The sequence below is a fragment of the Heloderma suspectum genome, chromosome 8, assembly GCF_057233095.1.
Source record: "Heloderma suspectum isolate Gila_16-S chromosome 8, 16-S_ref, whole genome shotgun sequence".
Classification (NCBI taxonomy): Eukaryota; Metazoa; Chordata; class Lepidosauria; order Squamata; family Helodermatidae; genus Heloderma; species Heloderma suspectum.
Window position 1 is genome coordinate 789,185 of NC_139465.1, and position 19,513 is coordinate 808,697.

Below are 19,513 nucleotides of genomic sequence, written 5' to 3' on the forward strand. Positions count from 1 at the left end.
CATATACCTCGACTTCAGCAAAGCTTTTGACAAGGTCTCCCATGACAGTCTGATTAGTGAACTAGCTCAAAGTGGGCTAGATGCAGACCCCTGGCTGGGAAAAGGGCAGCCCACAAAGGCTGGCATGAAGGAGAGTGCCCTCGTGCTTGCGCCGCCTTCCTCTCCGTTGTACCTCTGAGAGCGCCAGGCTGTACTTGCTCCTCAAGGCCGCCGCCTCCATCTCTACCACAGCCAGCTGAGCCGTTGCTCCTTCTGCCTGAAAGACAAGGCCAGACACACAGCTGCGGGGAAAGGTGCCCACCTGCCCATGGGGGCTGGAGGAGGGGGCGTGGGGAGAGCTGAACCTCTGCACAAGCTTGGCGGCAGCTCACGGTGCCCAACATCCTCCCTCACTGGCTCCCACTTGTGGTTCTCACGGTCGACATGGCTATCGTTACTGCTTTCTCAGCTTCGTATCCTGCCATTCATTTCAAAGAAATTGTCCAAGCTGCCTGCTGGTGTGCCAGCAAAGCGGGGGAAGGTGGTGTGAAGAACGGGGGTAGCACCGCTGCAGAACTCTTCCCTAAGCTACGTGATCTGGCCTCCTGACCCGGGGGCGGGGGGCGTGGAGGACAGCCAAGGGAGCTCCTCTCGAAAGGGCTCTAGGCACGTGTGGAGCGGTGAGCTTAGCGGGTGGAAAACATGAGTGAGGCAGGCGCTCAAGGCTTCGCGGAGGGAGACCGGCCCTTTTTGCTTCCCCAGGCATTCCAGAGGGCAGGCAGGGGGTGACACAACCCACTGCACACCGGGCACTTGGGAAAGGCGCGCACCACCATGGGCACAACCTCCTGCTTGGGTCAGGCAGCAGCTGGAAGCCAAGGGGAGGAATCCCGGACACGCGGGTAGGGTCTGAACTGCTGCCCAGGAAAGTGGCCTGGAGGCCCCGGGGAGTGTCCCGAAAGCACCGGCTCAGTGTGCGGTGCCGGGAAAGAGCCTCTCCATGACAGGCATGATTAGGACAAACCCAGGGCAGCCCTTGTGAGCACAGGCCTCCAGCCACCTCATCTCAGAAAGGCACTGCAACTCATGCTGTCGGGGCGGGAGCGCCTCGCCTAGAGGAAAGGCAGAGATGCGAGAAGCTTTTGCTCAAGAAACAAAGGGGGGGAGTCAGTGGTGGCGTGCTAACATCATGAATGACGTTGCAGAGTGAGGAAGAGAAGTCCTTTCCCCTCTCAGGCACTTGCCCTTGGAGGACCTAAGGGGACGGATGAGCAGGAGGGTCCGGGCACCCAAAAGGCAGGCAGGCGGGCCGCCTTTCACCAGAAGTATCCCTGCCCGATGGGGCTCGCTGCCACAAGCCTGGGGAGCAGTGGCGAGGGCCCTGCCCTTGGAAGCACAGGGCCCCTGGTGCCCCCCCATTAAAGGGCGAGCGGCTCTCTTTCCCAGGCCACGTCTGAAGCAGCCTGTGCGACACCTGCCTCCTCTCCTGGGCCCCGGGGGAGCTTGCCCATGAGCTTGCCCCCTCTGCTAACACGCCCTTTCAGAACATAGCCAGGCACGCCTGGCCATCACGGGAGATGACTGAAGAAGGAACGGCCCAGCTAAGGAAGCAGCCCGGAGCTCTGCCCCAAGCGGAGGAGAGCGCTGTGCCTGGTGCTGGCCGGACTCTCGCTTCCTCCGGAGGCTCCCCTGTGCTGTGCTGGGTGGAAGGCCAGCACAGCAGAAGGGTAAATGTCCCCTGGAATCCCGGCCCATTTCCCCAAGTCTCTTGGGGCTCTGCAGCTTTGCGAACACATCTGGCTCACTACCTGGAGGCAGCTGCCCGCCCGCCTGCCCCTCCTCTGGTGCAGGGCCAGGGAGACGGCTTTAGAGAGCAGCCACCGTGCCCTTCTTGGTCTTCCTCTCTTGGCCCCTGCCCAGCCTGTGGGTCTCTGCCGCTGGACCTGTTGTCTCGGCAGAGGGGCGCTGCAAGTACAGCAGCCAGCACAGGGGAGGCCAAGTCGCATGGGGAGCCCCCGCCATGTGAATCTGCCCTGGGAAGCCCATCGTGCGGAGAGAGAGACACGCGCGTGAGAGGGAATCGGGACACACCTTGGCTGGCACAGCAGCGCTGCTCCTGCCCACGGCTGCTTCAAAGTGGAGGCAGGGCACAGACCCCCCAAGCCCCCCCTCCCAGAAATGGTGGCGGGGCGTATACCAAGCCTAGGCTGCCCCAAGACAGCCCATGGGGCCAGTGGCCCACTCATCCAAAGCGGCCCGAGAAGGGGGTTGTGGGGAGAGAAAGGCTGGCCCCTGCATGCAAAGGAGAGAGGGAACCGGGGCACTGGCCAAGGGCGGCCTCTGGGCCTTCTGGCCTGCCCAAGCCACCCGCTCCCGGAGGCGGCACCAGCAGTAGGCAGTTCCCTTACCAAGACGCGGGTGTCCTGGGGCTCTGCCCGCGGGGCCTCTGCCTCCGCCCGCAGGAGCCCCGCCTGTGTGCTCCACGGCTTGGCAGGCTCCTCAGCCCTCTATGGCTGCTTCCGCCGCCAGGCCCGGACTCCATCTGCGCTCCTTCCAGGTGGAGGCCACCTTCTCTCTCTGGTGGGGACGTAGCTGACGGCTCCCCTGAGGGGCCCTCAGCCAGCCAAGCGGCTTGGGGGGGGTGCAAATCAGCAAGACAGGCCGGTCGGCCGCCCCAGCAGAACAGGCCATGGCCTCAGAGGAGGAGGGCTCGTCCGGTTGCTGCTGCTCCCAGCCTCCGGTCTCCCTGCGGGGCGGGGCGGGGCGGGGGGCTCGGCCTCGCTAGCCGGCTGGCACCCAGGCCGACAGTCACTTACCCCACCCCCTGCCCTTGCGTATGGGCTCTCCCTGCCTGGCTGCCCGACTCAGCCAGAGCCACTGCCCTCTGAGCCCTGCGTGGGCCATGTACTGCGCACAGCCCCGGAGAGCCAGAAGGACAGCAGCTGGCTCGTGACGCCGGGGGCTTCTTCAGAGGCCGCTCCCAGGTTCCTCCCTTTAGCAACCGAGGAAAGTGGCTCAGCGCAAAGGCTCCTGTGGGGAAGGCAAAGGAGCCGACGCCTGGCTCCCCATGCACACGCCGCCAGGGCGGTCGCCGCAGCCAGGCCTACCTGCCGCACGCCCTGGAGCAGGGTACCGCTCCATTGTAGCAAGGGTGCAGCCGCAAGAGGAGCCGAGCAGCTGAAACCGCCCAGGAGAAGCAGCTGGCCGCCAACAGGCTCCCTGGCCCAGAGCCGAGAGATGGCGTGGGTCTGCCGCATGCTGGGGGCCCCGGGCCTTTGCGGCAGAGGGGTCCCCCAGACGTACCACCCGCCTGTGCCACTGGTCACCATGGAGGGATTGCCACAGCTCCACTCCAGGCGCCTGGAGAGTCTGCACAAACTGTGGCCATGGCGGGGGCTCCTCTGGAGGCATCCTCCACGCACACCCAGGCTGTAGCACCTCTGCCTGGCAGAAGGCAGTGGCAGGCTGGGCGCCAGGCACTTTGGGGCCAGCACCAAGGCTGCCTGCAGCTCTCCGCAGCCTCCAAGAGGCTTGCAATGTAGCGGCTTGTGGCCAACCTGCTTGGGCAACCAGGTGGAGCAGCCCGCCCTCTCCGCTCGCACACCGTGTGCTCCTTCTCTTCCAGAGACCCCTTGGGAGAAAGCGAGATCCAAGCGCACCAGGGCCAGCAGACCCAGCCCAGCGGCTGCGCTCTGCCGGCCTCCGGCCGCTCCCCAATTTCTGCTCTGCCCGCCTCCGGCCGCTCCCCCCTTTCCGCTGGCTGCCCTCGTCCCCCTTGGCACCCCCATACCTGCCGGTGGGATTCCTCCCCCTGCCGCTGGCTGGCCTCCAGCTCTCGCTCTGGCCGTAGGACTCGGCTGCCTCTCTGCTCCTGCTCTGCCTGGGCTTCCCTCTGCCTGGTCTGCAGCTCACAGACCCTCTGCTCCTGAGCCCAAGGAAAGGAAGGAAGGAGGCGGGGGCGGGGGGAGAAAGCAATTAGCACTACAGGGGCCTAACCAAACTCCAGAGCGCCCAGACCGGATGCTGCAGGTTAGGGCTGGCGCTCTGAGGACAGGAAGCCAACGTGCCAAGTGCGATCTGGCACGTGGGGGCGGGGGCGGCACGGCAACACCTCCACCAAGGGCACATGCACCTCGCCCTCCTTCAGGAGGCCTGGGGCGAGCCCCAAGACACACGTGCCCATGCCTTGCCCCGGGGCTGCCGCTCTGTTGCCCCAGCGCAGCTGCCTGCACTGGCCCCGGGAGGTCTGGGTCCCTTGTCGGCCGGGCCGTCTCTCTCCTGCCCAAGCGGGAGGGGAGCCTGCTGGGGGCCTGCCTGGAGGCATCTCCTGGACCACTGTGGGAAGCAAGGGAGGGCTGGATGAGAGGGGCCTTGGCTTGGAGCTGGCAGGGCGATTCTCATAGTTTGAAGGGGGCCGGGGAGAGAGGAGCCTCCCATCCAGCACCCCCCTCATTCCCCACCTGCAGCTGAGACCCAGCATGGTGTTGTGGGGCAGAGGTGGAGAACAGCCATTGTTCCCTCCGCTCCTTTTGTCCTTTTGCAGGGAAGGGGAGAGGCCCTCCGAGCCTGGGCAGCCCAGGGAGGCGCAGCACCAGGGGAAAGAGGCCTCCTCTTCCTCCGGCTAGCACCTCACCCCAGACCCGCCCTGCCCACCCACGCAGGACCCCCGCCTCCGCTGCAGAGACGACAGTGGCATTTTTAGGGTGAACCCCCTCCTTCTGTAAGTGGGATCGACGCTGCCACGTCTTTCCCTTTCTTTTCAGAAGCAATTACTTCCATGTCATTTCTGGAGATATTTGCAGGGAGAGCGAGTGCCGGATTATCCGCCCGCGCCCCCACCCAGTGGCTCCTGCAGGGAGGCGAAGTATTAAATCAAATGCGGTGTCTATGGAGCTGCCGTGGTTTCAGGTCAAAGACACGACAGAAAGCCGTGTGCTCCGCTCTGAGCCTGTATGCAAATGGCGGCATTAAAACCACGGATGTCAACTTGCAGCCCATTTCTTCTTCTCCTGGATGATCAAAGCTGATTGCTGAGGCAATTACTGCAAAAGAAAAGAAAACCACGGGCCGCCTGCTCATCCCTGGGCTGCTCTCGGAGCTTCATTGTTTAGTGGCGCTGAACCTGCAGCTCCGTCTCCTTTGTGCGCAGGCCTGCTCCCCTCCCCCGGCAGCATGCGCCCCACCCCCGGCCCCAGGAGGCTCAAGCAGGAGCGACGGCCCTGCGGACGGCACAGGCCCCGGGAGGCCCACAGAGCCGGGCCCTCGCGGGTGGGCGCTCTGCCAGCACCTTCCCCCCGGAGTGCGCGGGAACACACAGCCCTGGAAGAGGGCGGCCCATCCCCAGTTGAGGGGGCAGCCCCCCGGTGCGTTGCTTGTCCCAAGGGCCCTGGAGGCAGGCGAGGAGGAGTGCCTTGGGGGGCCCCACGGCACCAGCTCGTGAGAGCGCTGCACCTGCTGCGAACGCACTGCCAGCCCGGGTGCGCTGGCCTCTGGAGCTCTGCCCCGGCCAAGGGCCCTTGCCCAGCGTTCCCCCGGCCCCGACGAGGGCCCTGACAGGCTGCGCCAGGCTGGCTTTGCCAACTGCCAGCCTCAGGGCCAGCTGCACACCTCCAGCCCCTCGCGGCTGGTCTGTTTCTCCTCTGTGGGACAAGCGTGGGCACCTCTCTTTGGCCACATGCCCATGGAAAGGGAAGGCAGGAGCAGTGCCCCCCGGAAGGGCAGCGAGAGCCAGTGTCTGCTTCACAGGCTCAGCACAAAGAGCTCAGAGGCCGGTGGCGGTGGGCGGCTGCCCTCCACACAGGGAGTGGGCCAGCAGCCACCGTCATCGTGGCATGGCTGGGTTTCCAGAAGGCGGGTGGGCGGGCGGAGGCGGCTCCTGCTTCTGGCTGCCTCGTGCACGGAGAGGCCGCTCCGGCCCTCCCGCTCCGGCTGGCCTACCATCCCCCTGGGCCCATGCGGACACCCGGATCACGCACCAATGTCTCGAGCCGAGAGTCAGCCCCGTGGCTGGGCAGGAGGTGGAGTCTGGCGGCTTCATTCGGAGCCTCCCCGCCCCCACCCCCGTCTCTGGAGGGAAAATGGCCGACGCCTGGGCTGCGGTGGCGCAAGGAGGTGGCGCGAAGTGGCCTGCTCCCCCTGCCTTTCCTGGAGGCTCCATCCACACTCTGGCTTGGCCTCGGAGCCCTTTGTTCGTGAAGCAGCCCAGCCCTGCTGCTGCCCTCTGACCGGCATTTGATTTTGCCCAGTTCGGTGTTTGCCGACGAGAAGCTTTGATTAAGCCTCCCGATCCTTTGGCTACCCTTTCTCTTGGACAGGGCAGGCCCTTGACCCAGGAGCAGAGCAGAATGGTCAAAAGGAAAACAAAGAGAGGGGAGGAGAGGGGAGGAGGAGCTGCTGTGTGGGCCCAGGAGGCGCTGTGGTGCTCGAGGCGCCTGCAGCCAGCGACCAGCCAGCCCATCTTCTGCGGCCCTCCCGCTGCTGGCAGCAGCCCGCCGCCCCAGCCAGGATGCCAGCCCCGCGGGCCTCATCCGTGCAACCTGCTCATGCGCTCCCTGCAGGGCCTGCTTGGGTCTCTCAGGAGCCGTCAGGGTGGGCACGTGGGCATCCTCGCTCCGCGCGGCCCGCTCAGGAGGGGCCTCCCTGGCCATCGTGCACCGAGCGCACGGGCAAGAGCGCTGGAAGAGCGGGCTGCGGAAAGCCGGGGCTGCTGCCCTGCCAGGGGCTCGGGGGGACCCAGCCTTCTGCTGGCTGGGCTCGAGCTGGCTCCTGCGCTTCCTGCAGCCTGCTCCCTGCCCCCAGCCCAATTCCTCACCAGAGCTGCCAGGAAGCCTCCTCCGCTCGCCTCTGCTGACGTGGCCCCGGCTGCCTTCCCCAGCAACCGGGGCGGACCAAGAGGTGCTGCCACTGCTCCAGCAAAGGGGCTCTGGGGCAGCCGCCCACTCGGTGGCCCCGAGCAGCTCTGCCTGGAAGACGTCAACTCAGAAGCAAGTCTCGCTGCTTCCAGTGGGCAGCCCTTTGGGGTATGCATGCTCAAACTGGCAGCCCACATGCTGCAGAGGAGAGGCCAGTGCGTGGCCCAGGGCAAGCCCTCAGATGGCACGGCTGCAGAGAGAGCAGCCCAAGCAGACACTGGAGCCCTTGGGGATCTGCGTGGCACTTGGCCAAGAGGGAAGGGCCCCCGGGAGCCCCCACACACTCCAAGGTGAAGGCTCGCCACGTGCCCCTTCTGCCACCGCTCAGATTTCAGGGCAGGTCCTGCGCCGGCACACAAGGCTGCATTCCTGTGGGCCTAGGACTGAAAAGCCAGCCCACGAGAACAGCTCCAGCCCAGCTAGCAGCATCTCTCCGGTTCAAACCAGAGGAAGGTGGTTCGGCCTCCTTGCCCTCATATCCTCTTGCCTTGCCTGCCCGCCCCCCTCGGAGGGCAGGCCAGGGCCTCACATGGAACCTGGCACCAGAACCAAGGGCCCCGGGCTCAGAGCCGTGCGCAGAGCAGCCCTGAGTTACCATGTGCTGCAGGGAACTCAGCTGTGTCTCCAGGAGATGTTTCCCCTGTGGCTGGCACACCAGCTCCAAGTCCTTCAGGGAGATGTCATGGTGAAGAGCTGTGACAGCCTCTTGCAGCGCCTGGACTTTCTCTTCCTTCTCCAGAACCTGCAGTGCAGGAACACAGAGACACACATGGTCAGCCCAGCTGCTGGGAAGCAGAAGCTGCACTCTGTGTGTGAGTGTGAGTGTGTGTGTGAGAGAGAGAGAGAGAGGGGCATCAGTGAGATGCCAGCTTTTGATACCAAAAGGGAAGGGCACAGCAAAATATTCTGGAAATAGCACAGTGCAGTGGGTCCTGGGCTTTTGTCACCCATAGATTGCCCACCTCCAACAGAATGACATTTAATAGGGATAAATACCAAGTTCTGCACCTAGGAAAAAGGAAACAAACACACGGTTGCAAGACGGGGGATACGTGGCTCAGCAACACTACAAGTGAGAAGGATCTTGGAATTGTAGGCCACAAACTGAATATGAGCCAACAACGTGATGTGGCTGCAAAAAAGGCCAATGCTCTTATGGGCTGCATTAATAGAAGCACAGCTTCTGGGACGGGGCTCAAGGCCTCTGTGAGGCAGCCGTGGCTGGATGCCTTTGGCCTGGCTAGGGAGGGCGCAGCCTCCAGGGGACCCTGTTCGCTGCAAAGGCTCAGCAGGAAACGCCCCTGGGGAGCCCCCCTGCTCCCCGGTCTCACCACAGGCAGGGCCAGTGTCCCTCCGCAAGGGTCTCCAAGGAAAGGAGCAGGAGCGACACCAGCCTCCTGTGTCCCACCCTCCTGCAGGCTCAGGGCGGACAGCGCTGCCTCGCCTGCAGGGAGAAGTCAGGGCCAGGCCCCTCTGCTCCACGTGCCCAGCAGGGTCTCGCCCATCAACGCTCCGGGACGCCCTGGCTGCGCTTGCCCTGCCTGCGAGGGGCGCGGCTCGGGGGGCTGCGCATGGGCCATGATCGGGGGTGGCTCCTCGTGGGGAAAGCACCCTGCAGTGACAGGGGCCTTCAAAGTGGGCTCCGCCCGCCTCCGCTCAACCTGGACGAGCCAGCCAGCCCACGCCTCTCTGTGCAGAGAACCAGGCTCTCCCGTGACATCTCCAGCAGGGCGGGCGGTGCTGGGAGGCCCGCCATCTGCTGGGGAGCGCGGGCCGCACCCCCGGGGCCTGGCCCAACTCCTCCACATAGCCCCTTCAGCCCTGGCTGCACTGCGGCATCTTTTGGGCCGCCTGCCTTGCTGCGTTCCAAAAAGCCCGCCCCCCGCAAGCCGGCGGGGCATGGCCAAGGCAAACCTGGGACAAAGCTTTGCAGGGCAGCCGCCGGAGCCCCTTGCCTGGGCGGACCCGAGACGGGCAGCCCAGTCCAGGCAAGGGACCTGCCTGGCAGCACGCAGGGCCCACCCAGGCACTCACGCGCAGAGCCCCCTCCAGCACACAGCGCCCCTCCCCCTGAAGCCAGCAGCCCCGCAGCCCTCTGCCACCCAGCCTCCAAAGGGCAGGGCCCTTCCGGCACTTGCATGCTGTGGGCCCAGACGCGGCGCCCGGCCATGATGGCCAGGGCAAGAGGGAGGCAATCCGCTCCACGTCCCACTGCCGGCGCCCTTCTGCCTCTCCTCCCACCTTCAGGCGGGTGAATCCAGAGAGCGCTGGGGGTGGGGCAGCGACAGAGACGCCACTGGGCGGAGCTGCGAGGTGGCCAGAAACAGGGAAGCCCCCGCAAGATGCCAGGGCGTCTGGAAGGGGCAGAATTCACACTGACCTGCCCAGGAGAGGCCTCCACCCAAGCCGCTGCTGGGGTGCAATTCGGCTCCCTCCGTCCAGCAAAGCTGCATCTTCCAAGAGACAGCATCATCCATACTGCTGAACGTGTGGGACCCAAAGACAAAGGACGAGAGCGGCTGGCGTCCCCCCGACCCTGGCCCAGGCTGAGCCCCTCCGTGAGGACCGGCGGGGTCTCTGCAGCGCTGCCTAGCTGGGGCTGGCGGGGAGAGGGGCTCCTCAACTTCCGGTGGCAAGGGGCAGCCGACCAGCCTTCCAAGGGCCTCGCGTGGCCGGCTGGCCAGGGCCAGCGTGCTCAGCAGGACTGCAGGTTTCAGATGCTGCAGAAGCAACGTGAACGCCACGGAAAGGGCCCCGCCAGCAGAATCAGGCATGGGATGGGCTGGGACGGGAGGGAAAGGCGCAGCGGAAACCTCCAGGGACATCCGGGTACATTCAGAGCCCACTCACCAGAAGAGCTCCGCAAGACCCCCACTTGGAAACTCAGGCAGGCCTCTTTTCTGGGGAGGGCTCCAGGCGCAGATGGGTCTCACTGCAGAGCCCGGCCCGGCCGGATCCGTCTGCCGAAGAGTCATCCCAGGGGGCAGCCACTCCAGGCACAAGCCCAAGGGTTGCCCTTCCCGCCCTCGCCGCACTGGTGTGGACCACCCCCCTGCCTTCCTGCAGACCCCGCAAAGGCTTCCGCCCAAGCTGGGCCAGGCAAGCCAGCTCCATCACCGTGTGAGCCGCCGCGGCACGTCCTGCTCCTACCTCTGCGTTCTCCTCCTCCCGGCCGCAACCAGCCTCCCCTCTCTGCTGAAGAGCTGCTTCCGTGGGAAGGTGCTCCGTGGGCGCCGCCAGAGGCCTCTGCTCCATCCTCTGCTCTGGCCAAGGAGACCTGCATAAAAATGGAGGGAGGGCCAGTCAGAAAGGGCAAAAAGCTGCCAAAAAGGGTGGGGAGGGGATGAGCCACATGCCGGGGCAGCCCGGTGGCCGTGCCCTGCTCGGCACCCAGAAGGTCCCTGCGTCAATCCCCCTTAGCATCTCCACGGCGAAGGGCAAAGGCCTGGAGCGCCTTGCCAGTCGGGGTGCCAGCCAGGTCAAGTGGCCAAGTGGGGCAGCCTGGTCCAAGGCCGCTTCCCTGCTGCTCTTGGGTGCTTCCAGACCGGGGGGGGGGGGTGCGCAGGTCTTGGTGCTAACAGTCAGAAGGCCATTCCATCCTCCTTCTGTCAAGGATTCTCCACAGGAACAAACAGGCCAGCAGAAGCCATGAGAAAACACAGGAGAGCAACAAAGGGGAGATGGCGACGACATAGGAGCCCAGGAAGCTGCCTTATCCCGAGCCAGTCTCCACCAGGGGCGGCGGGGGTGCAGGTGGGGAGAAAGCCTCTGGGCCCCACCTCGAGGACGGCCAGCCCTCCCACCGCTGAAGGCAGCTCCTTGCACGCCCCTGCCACGCGTTTGCCTTGCACTCCCCTGCACACGGGCCGCAGCGTGAGCTGCCACTGGAGCAGCCAAGGACACGGCAGGGACAGAGGCTCAGGCTTGGTGGGCGGGCCCAGCAGGCCGTCTGGTGGAGCGGCACCCCCCACCTGGCGGCCTCTCACAGGGCCACGTTTGGGCCCAGAGCGGCTCGTTGCCCCCTGCTGTAATCAACACAGAGCCGCTGGGGGCGGCCTGGGGGTGTGTGTGCGGGGGGAGACCCTTTTCCTCAAAGCACTCGCTGGCTGGGGGTGCAAGGAACTTTTGCAAGGTAGGTCACCTCACCTGCCAGTGGTGGCGAGGGGCTGCATTTTAATGGCCTGCGTGCCTAGGACTCTGTCTGGGATTGGGGCGGAGGTCCCCCACCCCTTCCTGAGCAAGAGGCAGGTATCTGATCGGATGACAGTCCTGCCTCTCAAGTCCTACAGGGAGGGATCCGCAGCCTCTGGAAAGACGCGCAAGAGAGCTCCCCAGGTTGCCCTGGGCCGCCCCGCTCCGGAGGAGGAGCTGCGGCGTTCTGCACACTGCCTCCAAGCCCTGGACGGGGGGAAAGGCTCCCCACGTGAAGCTGCTGCTTCGGAAGCAGGCGGAACATGGGCAGGAGCACTCCGGGCAGGGTGGTTGGGGGACAGCCTCCCGTGAAGGCCTCTGTGTCCACAAGCCAGCTGGGCGCGTCCCTCTTGCGCGTATGCAGAGGCCCACTCGCGCACACTTTCCACAGAGGACGGAGGCCTGCCCATCGGGGCCTCTCACCCACGGGCTACCCTAAAGCAAGGGCTGACCTTCTCATGGGAGCCTTTGGAAGTGCAGAGGAGCAGGAAGATCTGCGCTGGGGGGGAGAAGGAAGAACCAGAGGGCAGCATTTCCTCCCAGGCTGCAATCACCAGAGGAAGGCAAGTGCAGCGACTGAGCCTGGGAAGGAAGGCCAGCCGGCCGGCCATCTGCAGGCAGACGTCTGCATGGGCCAGAATGGCGGACACACGAGCGCTGGTGAGTTGCATCCCACCAGCACAGCAGCCCTGCCAAGCTACCGGACTGTCTTTGCAGCACTCGAGAGACAAGGAGAGCACCAAGTCGGTGGTCTGCAAGCAGGGGGCGGGGAGAGGGGAGGAGGCTCCAGGTGAGGCCCGAGATCTAACCGACTGGCACAGATGGACGGAACCCATGAAAAAGGGGGGGGTGGCTGGGCGGGTAACCCGAGACGTCTCCATCCAACTGAAACTGGTCAAACATTATTTTGGGGCCCCTTGGGAGAGGGTCACGCCCGGGATGCTGCAGGACAGCAGGATGGCCGGAAGGTGTCCCGGAGGAACCCTGCCAGAAGGCCGGCACTTGAGAATGCAATCCGCTGCAGAATGGCGGGGGGGGGGGAGGCTCATCTCTCCTCCCCTGGAGCTGCCCAGAAGAAGGCTGGAACAGCCACGGGGGAGAATGGCAGACTGGAGCCTCATCAGTAGCACCTAAGGTGCCGTCACGGAGCCACGCACGGGGCTCTGCAGAGGGAGGCCTGGGCCCCGAGTAGCTCCATTGGGCCCGAGGGCACTGCGCCCAACGGACAATTTACAGCACTGCTGGCTGCGCAGATTGGGGTGGACGGACTGCGCTTTACAGAGTAAGCCTAGAATGACAAAGCGATCCTGGAGTGGAGAGCAGGGCTGACGACGAACGGAGGGGGAAATAAGTGTTAGCGCATGGGGAGCGCAAAAGAAAACCTAAGCACACGGGAGGCGAGAGCAGGCAAGCCAGGCAGGGAAGGATGGAACGCGGGGGGCAGTCTGGCCTCCTGCTGCTGCACATGTGGAACCCGGCGAGCAGCACAGGATGTGGCCACGGCTGCAGCCTCCTGCGAATCTCGGCTCCCATTTATAGGAGGGAAAAACAAGCACCCCACATGGCTGGGCAAAGGCAGCAAGCCGGGGGCAGGAACGATGTGAGCTGCGGGGCGACATCTGCATGCACTGCGGGCCTCTGCGACAGGCTCTAGCCACGGAAGGCCCAGTGGTGGACTGCCCTTCACTTGCTGATGCTGCTTCGCAGCCACGGGATCATAACACGCAAATAATTAAAAGCCCAGATATCTGGTGAAATTCTACAATATGCAAACATTCAGCTGAAAGGAAGAACAGAGAAAGTCGCAACATTTGTGCAAACTAAGCCCATCGGCCCATTCTCTATCCATCTGCATAATGCATTTCTTGAAGAGTCATGCAACAATCGCATTTCCCTGACATGGAATTTTCCTCTGCTTCAACAGAAGTCAGATGCATGGTGTGTCTGCAGCAGGGCTCACGGGGAGGCCGGGAGCAGCGATTCTCACCTCAAGCTTTTTCTCAGTCTCCGCTTACACAAGGTCTCCTTCAAGGGCTTCAGTTTCACTCCACTGCGACAGCTAGGGCCATCCGGAGCGCTGCTGACATTCCGCCCTGGGCAGTGACAGAGGGGCCCCTCAAGGGCGGGGTGTCTCCTGGGCCAGCCCAGAAGCGCCCTGGCGGAAGTGGGGCTGGAACCTGCCCGCTCCCCGCTCCCCTGCCCCACGCCATGCCTCGAGCCCCGCTCTCCTGCTGACATGACCACAGCTGTGTCTGTTGGGCTGGGAAGAGCCACTGGGCCCAGGGAGGGCCGAGGCAAGGGGCCGCAGGGGAGGGCGGTGCTCCCTGGCGTTTGCAGAGTGAGCCTGTGCACACGACAAGTCGGAAGACGGAGCCTGGCACTCATAAATTATACAGCTCGTTTGCATATTCCAGTCATAAGACTCCATGCAAATGCTACCTGATTTGCATAATGGATTCCACTCATCGCTTCAGTTGCTTCGTGTTTTTAAAGAACAAAATGAAATAAAATCAAAGTTGGAAAAGGTGGCAGGCCGGCTCCAGGTGCCCCCTCCACTCCCTGCCTGCCTTGGTCTTCACCTCTGGGGATGGGGAGCCCCCCAGGAGCTGCCCAAGCCTGGCGTGGGAAAGGTCGCTCCTGGTTGCGGCCCTCGCCCTAGTGGCGCTTTGGGGCGGGGGGAGCAGCAGTGCCAGGCCAGCGAGGGCGGGGGGAGAGGCAGGGCACCCCGGGCCTCTCCCAGCAAGCACAGCCAGGGCGGGGAAAGCCTTTCTGTCATCACCGCTTCGTTAAATACCGTAGAGAGTCGCTGGTGATAATCAGCCGAGCCGGGCATCGGTGGGGGCGGGGGGCGGGGTGCTTCTCGCCTCCCAGACGCTCAGAGAAGCTTCCATTTTTAGGAGGAGGGGCTCCTTCGACCATTTATCACGAACTGTGATGGCAACAGATTGCGAGCGATGAGGCAGGGGATGCCGCCTTCCTGCCAGCCTTCCATCAGCGGGCGGGCAGGCGGGCAGGCTTCCCCCTCCCGCAGGGGCTGCCTTGGCTTTGCTGCTCAGCTGTGGGCGCCCCCCACCCCCCGCCTACGTAAGGCAGAACTGGGCCAAGCGGCTGGCGCAGGCACCCTGTGGGAAAAGTTGACTGTAATTCTTCAGCTTTTAAAATCAATTAATCCATGTGTTAATTAACGTCAAGTCTACGGAAGGAGGAGGGGAGAGTGAACGGGAGGGAGGGAGGGAGGGAGGGAGGGAAGAAAGAAAGAGAGCTGCAAGGGCGGATGGATGGCAGACTAGTTGGCACAGTGCCATCCATTCAGTGGCAACGCCACCGTTTCGTGTGATAGCAGCAGCAGGCAGATGTTCCGGGGATCCTGAACATGGGCCAGACAGAGCGGAGGAGTGAAGGGAGATGAGCCAGAGCCCAGGAGCAGAGCGCAAGCGGCAGCCAAGGGCACGGGTGCCAGGAGGACGCACAGGCGTCTCCCTTGGACTCCAGGGATAAGCCAGGCAGCCTCCCACGCAGGCAAGGCGCCAACTGGACCTCCAACGTCACCCCCCCCGTCTCAGTGTCATTGCAGTGGCGCCAGACGGAAGACAAAGGCTGCCACCTCCGCCATGATGCCTCTCCCAAGCCCAGCCTGGCATCCAGAGCCTTCAAACGATGAAGGGAGAAGAACGAGATGTCAAGAGCGAGAGCAGCCCCTGCCCGCTTGCCTCTCTCACTGCGCCGGGCCAGGCCGGCCATGGGCATCTGTCGCAGCCGCGGCAGCAGGTACACGTTTATTCTCCCCAAAGCCACGGGTTTGCTTGCTGTGCGGGCTCAGTCGCAGCTGGCACCGGAGAGAGAGGAGGGAGCAGGGAGAACAACTCCAGCCAAGTCAAGCACCACCGACTGGGGGTAGCCAAGACCGGGAAAGAGGTGCCGCAGGGGGTCTGGGGATGGCAGGCTCTGCCTGATGCCCGCTGCCAGTCGGGAGGGCTGAACAGAGGGATGCCAGGTCTGCAGCGAGAGGGTGGGTGGGGGGATGAGCCAGGAGGTCTCCCGGAAGACTTCTGAAGGCAGACAGAAAAGCGGCTTTGGGTGTCCCAGTCCGGAGAGGGAACATCTGGTGATGCTTCTCTGCGGACGCAGGGCGGCTGAGGGCAGACAGGTGCTGCCACAGAGAGGAGTATGCGTGAGCTGGGTGTGCTGCATGCCCCCTCGGCCACACCTGCCAACAACCCTTTGTCCCAGAGCCTGTGCTTGCACACACACATTGACCCCTGCACAAACACACGTCTGTGTCAATGGGAAAGCAGGAGTGCCACACAGAGGGAGACGGGAGGACGCCTGTGGAAGCACCTTTGCTGCTTTGGATCCAAACAGAAGCAAACCCCCAGATGGACGCCCAGGACCTGCCGTCACCAGGGAGATGTGCGGGCCGATGGGCAGCCCTCTGCAAGGTCCGTGTTGAGTGTCGGGAGGGGGAAAGAGGCCCCTGCGCCAGCATCCTGGAGGCTGAGTGGGCTGGAGGGCGCTCCTCCTGACGCCCAGGTGACAGGCAGGGGACAGCTCCAGAGCCCAGCTGCCAGGGACTGCTTTGCAGAAAGACAGAGCTTACTTACGCTGTCTGTGCTGCTGTGGATCCTGAAAGGCGTTCAGCTGGCATTGGGTGCTGAGCCAGGGACGGGCGCTGGAGACAAAAGGGAGAAGACACAAACATAAAGTCCTGCCACGGGAATATTAATTGGCTTCTCACTTAACAGGAATTTACAAAACATGCTAATTGGGGGGTTGTTTCCCCTCTTTGTCTGAAAAGAAGAAGAAAAAAGCGGGGAATGGCGCATGCATCTCGGTCTTCACATGGAAAATACTGGCATGGGATTTACTGCCAAGCGGCAGACCTCAGGATTAACAGCGCTGGCATCTTTGGGGCATCTTTTTTCTTCAAATGAACCCGCTTTTGCAGTTAATAGGGAATAATGGTTTTGTTAATGAGCTCTGAAACACTGAGAGAGAAGAGGGGTGTTCTGTTCATCGCCCTGGTGCGACTGCATGGCTGGATTACAAAAGGCAGCCGGAGGAACGCAGGACAAAGGAGAGGCATTCTCCAGAGATGGGTGCTGGGTCCCCTGCACTGCCCACTTACTCCTCCGCGCTGGCTGCCAACCACTTGGGTCTCCCAAACTCTGCGAGGTGGATGTTTGGGGAGGACTGCCACCGCCACGCCAAACAGCGAGGCACGGCTGTTCACGTCTCCAGCGTTTAGTCATCACACGGCAGAATGGTGTTTTGCATATTTCATTTGCATAACATTAAAGCAAGCTGGGGGGGCTGGGGGCAACGAGATGCCTGGCCAGGTGCATGAGATGCCAGGAGCCGGAGCTCGGGGGCCTTGGGAAGTGGGATGTAGCCCGGGGTGCCTTCACTTTCAGCAGCGCAGCCGTAGACGGGGGGGGGGGGGAGCCAAGCACAGCTCACGAGGAGCACCGGGGCTCCGGCGGCACAGCACGGGCGGCTGCAGGGATGCCCTGGCGGAGCGCGACACCTTCGCCGCCGCCCCCTTGGGGGCCCAGATGAATTACGGAGCCCCTGCGCTGGCCAGCAGGAGGAGGGGAGAGGCGAGACGAGGGCGCCGCCGCTGCGGCCCGGCCCGGCCCCTCCGCTCCTCCCCCCGCTTGGCAGGCCGCGGGCTCCCTCCGCCGTTCCTGCGCTGGCGCTCGAGGGGCCGTCGGGGCCTCGCCCGCGGAGGCCTTCCTGCGCTGGCGCTGGCCGGGGGCGGCGGCAGGGATGGCTGCACGCGGCGGGCGGTTCGCGGCTCTTGGGCGCCCGGCGCCCTCGCCGGGCCTCCACCGCGCCCCTCGCCGGAGGCGCGCAGCCCCTCGGGCGGCGGCTGGGCGGCGGAGCTCGGCTGCAGAGGGCCCACGGAGCCGGGCAAGGGCCTCCCGGGCGCGGCGCTGCGGCGCGCGCAGACCCGCCGCCGCCCTGATGACGCGCCACCGCCCCGCCCCGCCCCGCCCCGCCCCCGGGGCGCGGGCGCCCGGGAAAGGGCCGCGGGGGGCGGCCGGCCTCTCTTCGCAGGCGGCGGGAGCGGGGCGCCCCGGGAGGCCGGCGCCGCAGAGGAAGCCAGCGGGGGCGCCGGGGGCGCGGGGCTGCTGCCCCGGCCGGCGGGCCACCGTCCTGAGGGCGCGAGCCCGTTCGCCCCGGGCACGCAGCCAGCGGGTGAGGCGCTGCTGTCCGCAGCCACCGGGCGCGGGCCCCGCTCCTCAAGCGCCCGGCCTGTTGCACCACGGCACGGGTCTCCGCAGCCGGCTGGGCAGGCGCCTCCCGGCAGGGCGGCCTGGTGCAGCGGGGCGGCGAGCCCCGCTCAGCCCAGAGGCTCGCGTGGGGGCCGGCCGCTGCCCCCTGCGCGGGGCCGGGAGCGAGGCTCGAGCGGCGGTCCCTCCTCGGGCGGGACGGAGCGCCAGGGAGCCTCCCGCTGGCTCAGTCCAGCAGCAGCCGAGCTCCCCTGGGCCAAAGTGCTGCGCCCCCCACCCGCCCCCGCAGCAGGCCTGGCTCGCCTGGGTGCGCCCGGTCCGGGGTTCTTTCCAGAGCACGAAACGTGGCCCAGCCAGCCAGACGCGAAAGGCGGCGGGGGGAGCAGCTGCTCAGAGCTGGAGGCGCAGGCCGCCCGCCACGCAGGCAGGCCGGCAGGCCGGCGGGGTATCCGTTCATGGGGATTTCACCTCCACCGTCCCATACATAGAACCCACAAGCCTGCTTAGAGTAAAAATAAATACAACTCAGCAGAGAAACAAATGATTAAAAATAACCTTCAGTGACAGCGATTAACAAGGCCTTGAGAAGACAAGGCTGAGGGGAGACAGGATCGCGCTCTTCAAGGACTTGAGGGGTTGTCCCAGAGAGGAAGGCCAGGGTCTCTCCTCGATCTTCCCAGAGTGCAGGACACGGAATCATGGGCTCAAGCGACAGGAAGCCAGATTCCGGCTGAACATCAGGAGAAACGTCCTGACTGTTAGAGCAATACGACAATGGAACCAATTACCTGGGGAGGTGGTGGGCTCTCCCACACTGGAGGCCTTCAAGACGAGGCTGGACAGCCACCTGTCAGGGGTGCTCTGACCTGGATTCCTGCACTGAGCCGGGGGTTGGGCTCGATGGCCTTGTAGGCCCCTTCCAACCCTGTTGTTGTTGTTCAGTCGTTCAGTCGTGTCCGACTCTTCGTGACCCCACGGACCATAGCACGCCAGGCCTTCCTGTCCTGCGCTCTCTCCCGGAGCGTGCTCAAGTTCATATTCATTGCATCGGTGATGCTATCTAGCCATCTCATCCTCTGCCGTCCCCTTCTCCTTTTGCCTTCAGTCTTTCCCAGCATCAGGGTCTTTTCCAGGGAGTTTTCTCTTCGCATTAGGTGGCCAAAATATTGGAGCTTCAGCTTCATTATCTGTCCTTCCAATGAGCACTCAGGGTTGATTTCCTTTAGGATGGACTGATTTGACCTCCTTGCAGTCCAGGGGACTCGTAAGAGTCTTCTCCAGCACCACAGTTCAAACGCATCAATTCTTCGGCGCTCAGCCTTCCTTATAGTCCAGCTCTCACAGCCATACATTAGTACTGGGAAAACCATAGCTTTGATTAGACGAACCTTTGTCGGCAAGGTGATGTCTCTGCTTCTTACTATGCTGTCTAGGTTGGCCATAGCTTTCCTCCCAAGGAGCAAGCGTCTTTTAATTTCATGGCTACAGTCACCGTCTGCGGTGATCTTGGAGCCCAAGAAAGTAAAATCTGTCACTGCTTCCATTTCTTCCCCTTCTATATGCCAGGAAGTGATGGGGCCAGATGCCATGATCTTAGTTTTTTTAATGTTGAGTTTCAAACCAGCTTTTGCACTCTCCTCTTTCACCCTCAACAAGAGGCTCTTTAGATCCTCTTCGCTTTCTGCCATGAGGGTGGTATCGTCTGCATATCGGAGGTTGTTGATAATTCTCCCGGCAATCTTAATTCCGACCTGTGATTCATCCAACCCGGCATTTCTCATGATGTACTCTGCATATAAGTTAAATAAGCAGGGTGACAATATGCAGCCTTGTCGTACTCCTTTCCCAATTTTGAACCAATCGGTTGTTCCATGTCTGGTTCTGACTGTTGCTTCTTGACCCTCGTACAGGTTTCTCAGGAGACAGGTAAGGTGGTCTGGTACTCCCATCACTTTAAGAATTTGCCACAGTTTGTTGTGATCCACACAATCAAAGGCTTTAGCGTAGTCAATGAAGCAGAAATAGACGTTTTTCTGGAATTCTCTTGCTTTCTCCATGATGCAGCGAATGTTGGCGATTGGATCTCTAGTTCCTCTGCCTCTTCTAAACCCAGCTTGTACTTCCGGTAGTTCTCGGTTCACATACTGCTGAAGCCTAGCTTGTAGGATTTTGAGCATCACCTTGCTGGCATGTGAAATG

At 63.4% G+C, this 19,513-nt stretch overlaps 1 protein-coding gene across 41 annotated transcripts in view; it reads right to left on the minus strand.

Annotated features, from left to right (window-relative positions):
- The window catches only part of PMFBP1 (polyamine modulated factor 1 binding protein 1), a 49,188-nt gene extending 32,745 nt beyond the window's left edge, over nucleotides 1-16,443 (minus strand). For 10 of the 41 annotated variants that reach the window (XR_014784679.1, XR_014784680.1, XM_084812524.1 and 7 more), the window contains exons 1-5: nucleotides 13,069-13,553; nucleotides 10,041-10,167; nucleotides 7,486-7,632; nucleotides 3,770-3,904; nucleotides 173-256 (exon numbers count right to left, since the gene is read on the minus strand). Coding sequence is in view for 33 of the 41 variants with exons in the window: in XM_084812524.1 (XP_084668650.1) it covers nucleotides 173-256; nucleotides 3,770-3,904; nucleotides 7,486-7,632; nucleotides 10,041-10,167; nucleotides 13,069-13,466 (891 nt within the window). In the remaining 8 variants the exon portion in view is untranslated. Of the gene's footprint in view, nucleotides 1-172; nucleotides 257-3,769; nucleotides 3,905-7,485; nucleotides 7,633-10,040; nucleotides 10,168-13,068; nucleotides 13,556-13,875; nucleotides 14,011-15,682; nucleotides 15,751-16,206 lie in introns of those variants that run through there. The other 31 variants (XR_014784683.1, XR_014784681.1, XM_084812547.1 and 28 more) reach the window with 12 other exon arrangements.
- Between the last annotated feature and the right edge of the window lie 3,070 nt (nucleotides 16,444-19,513).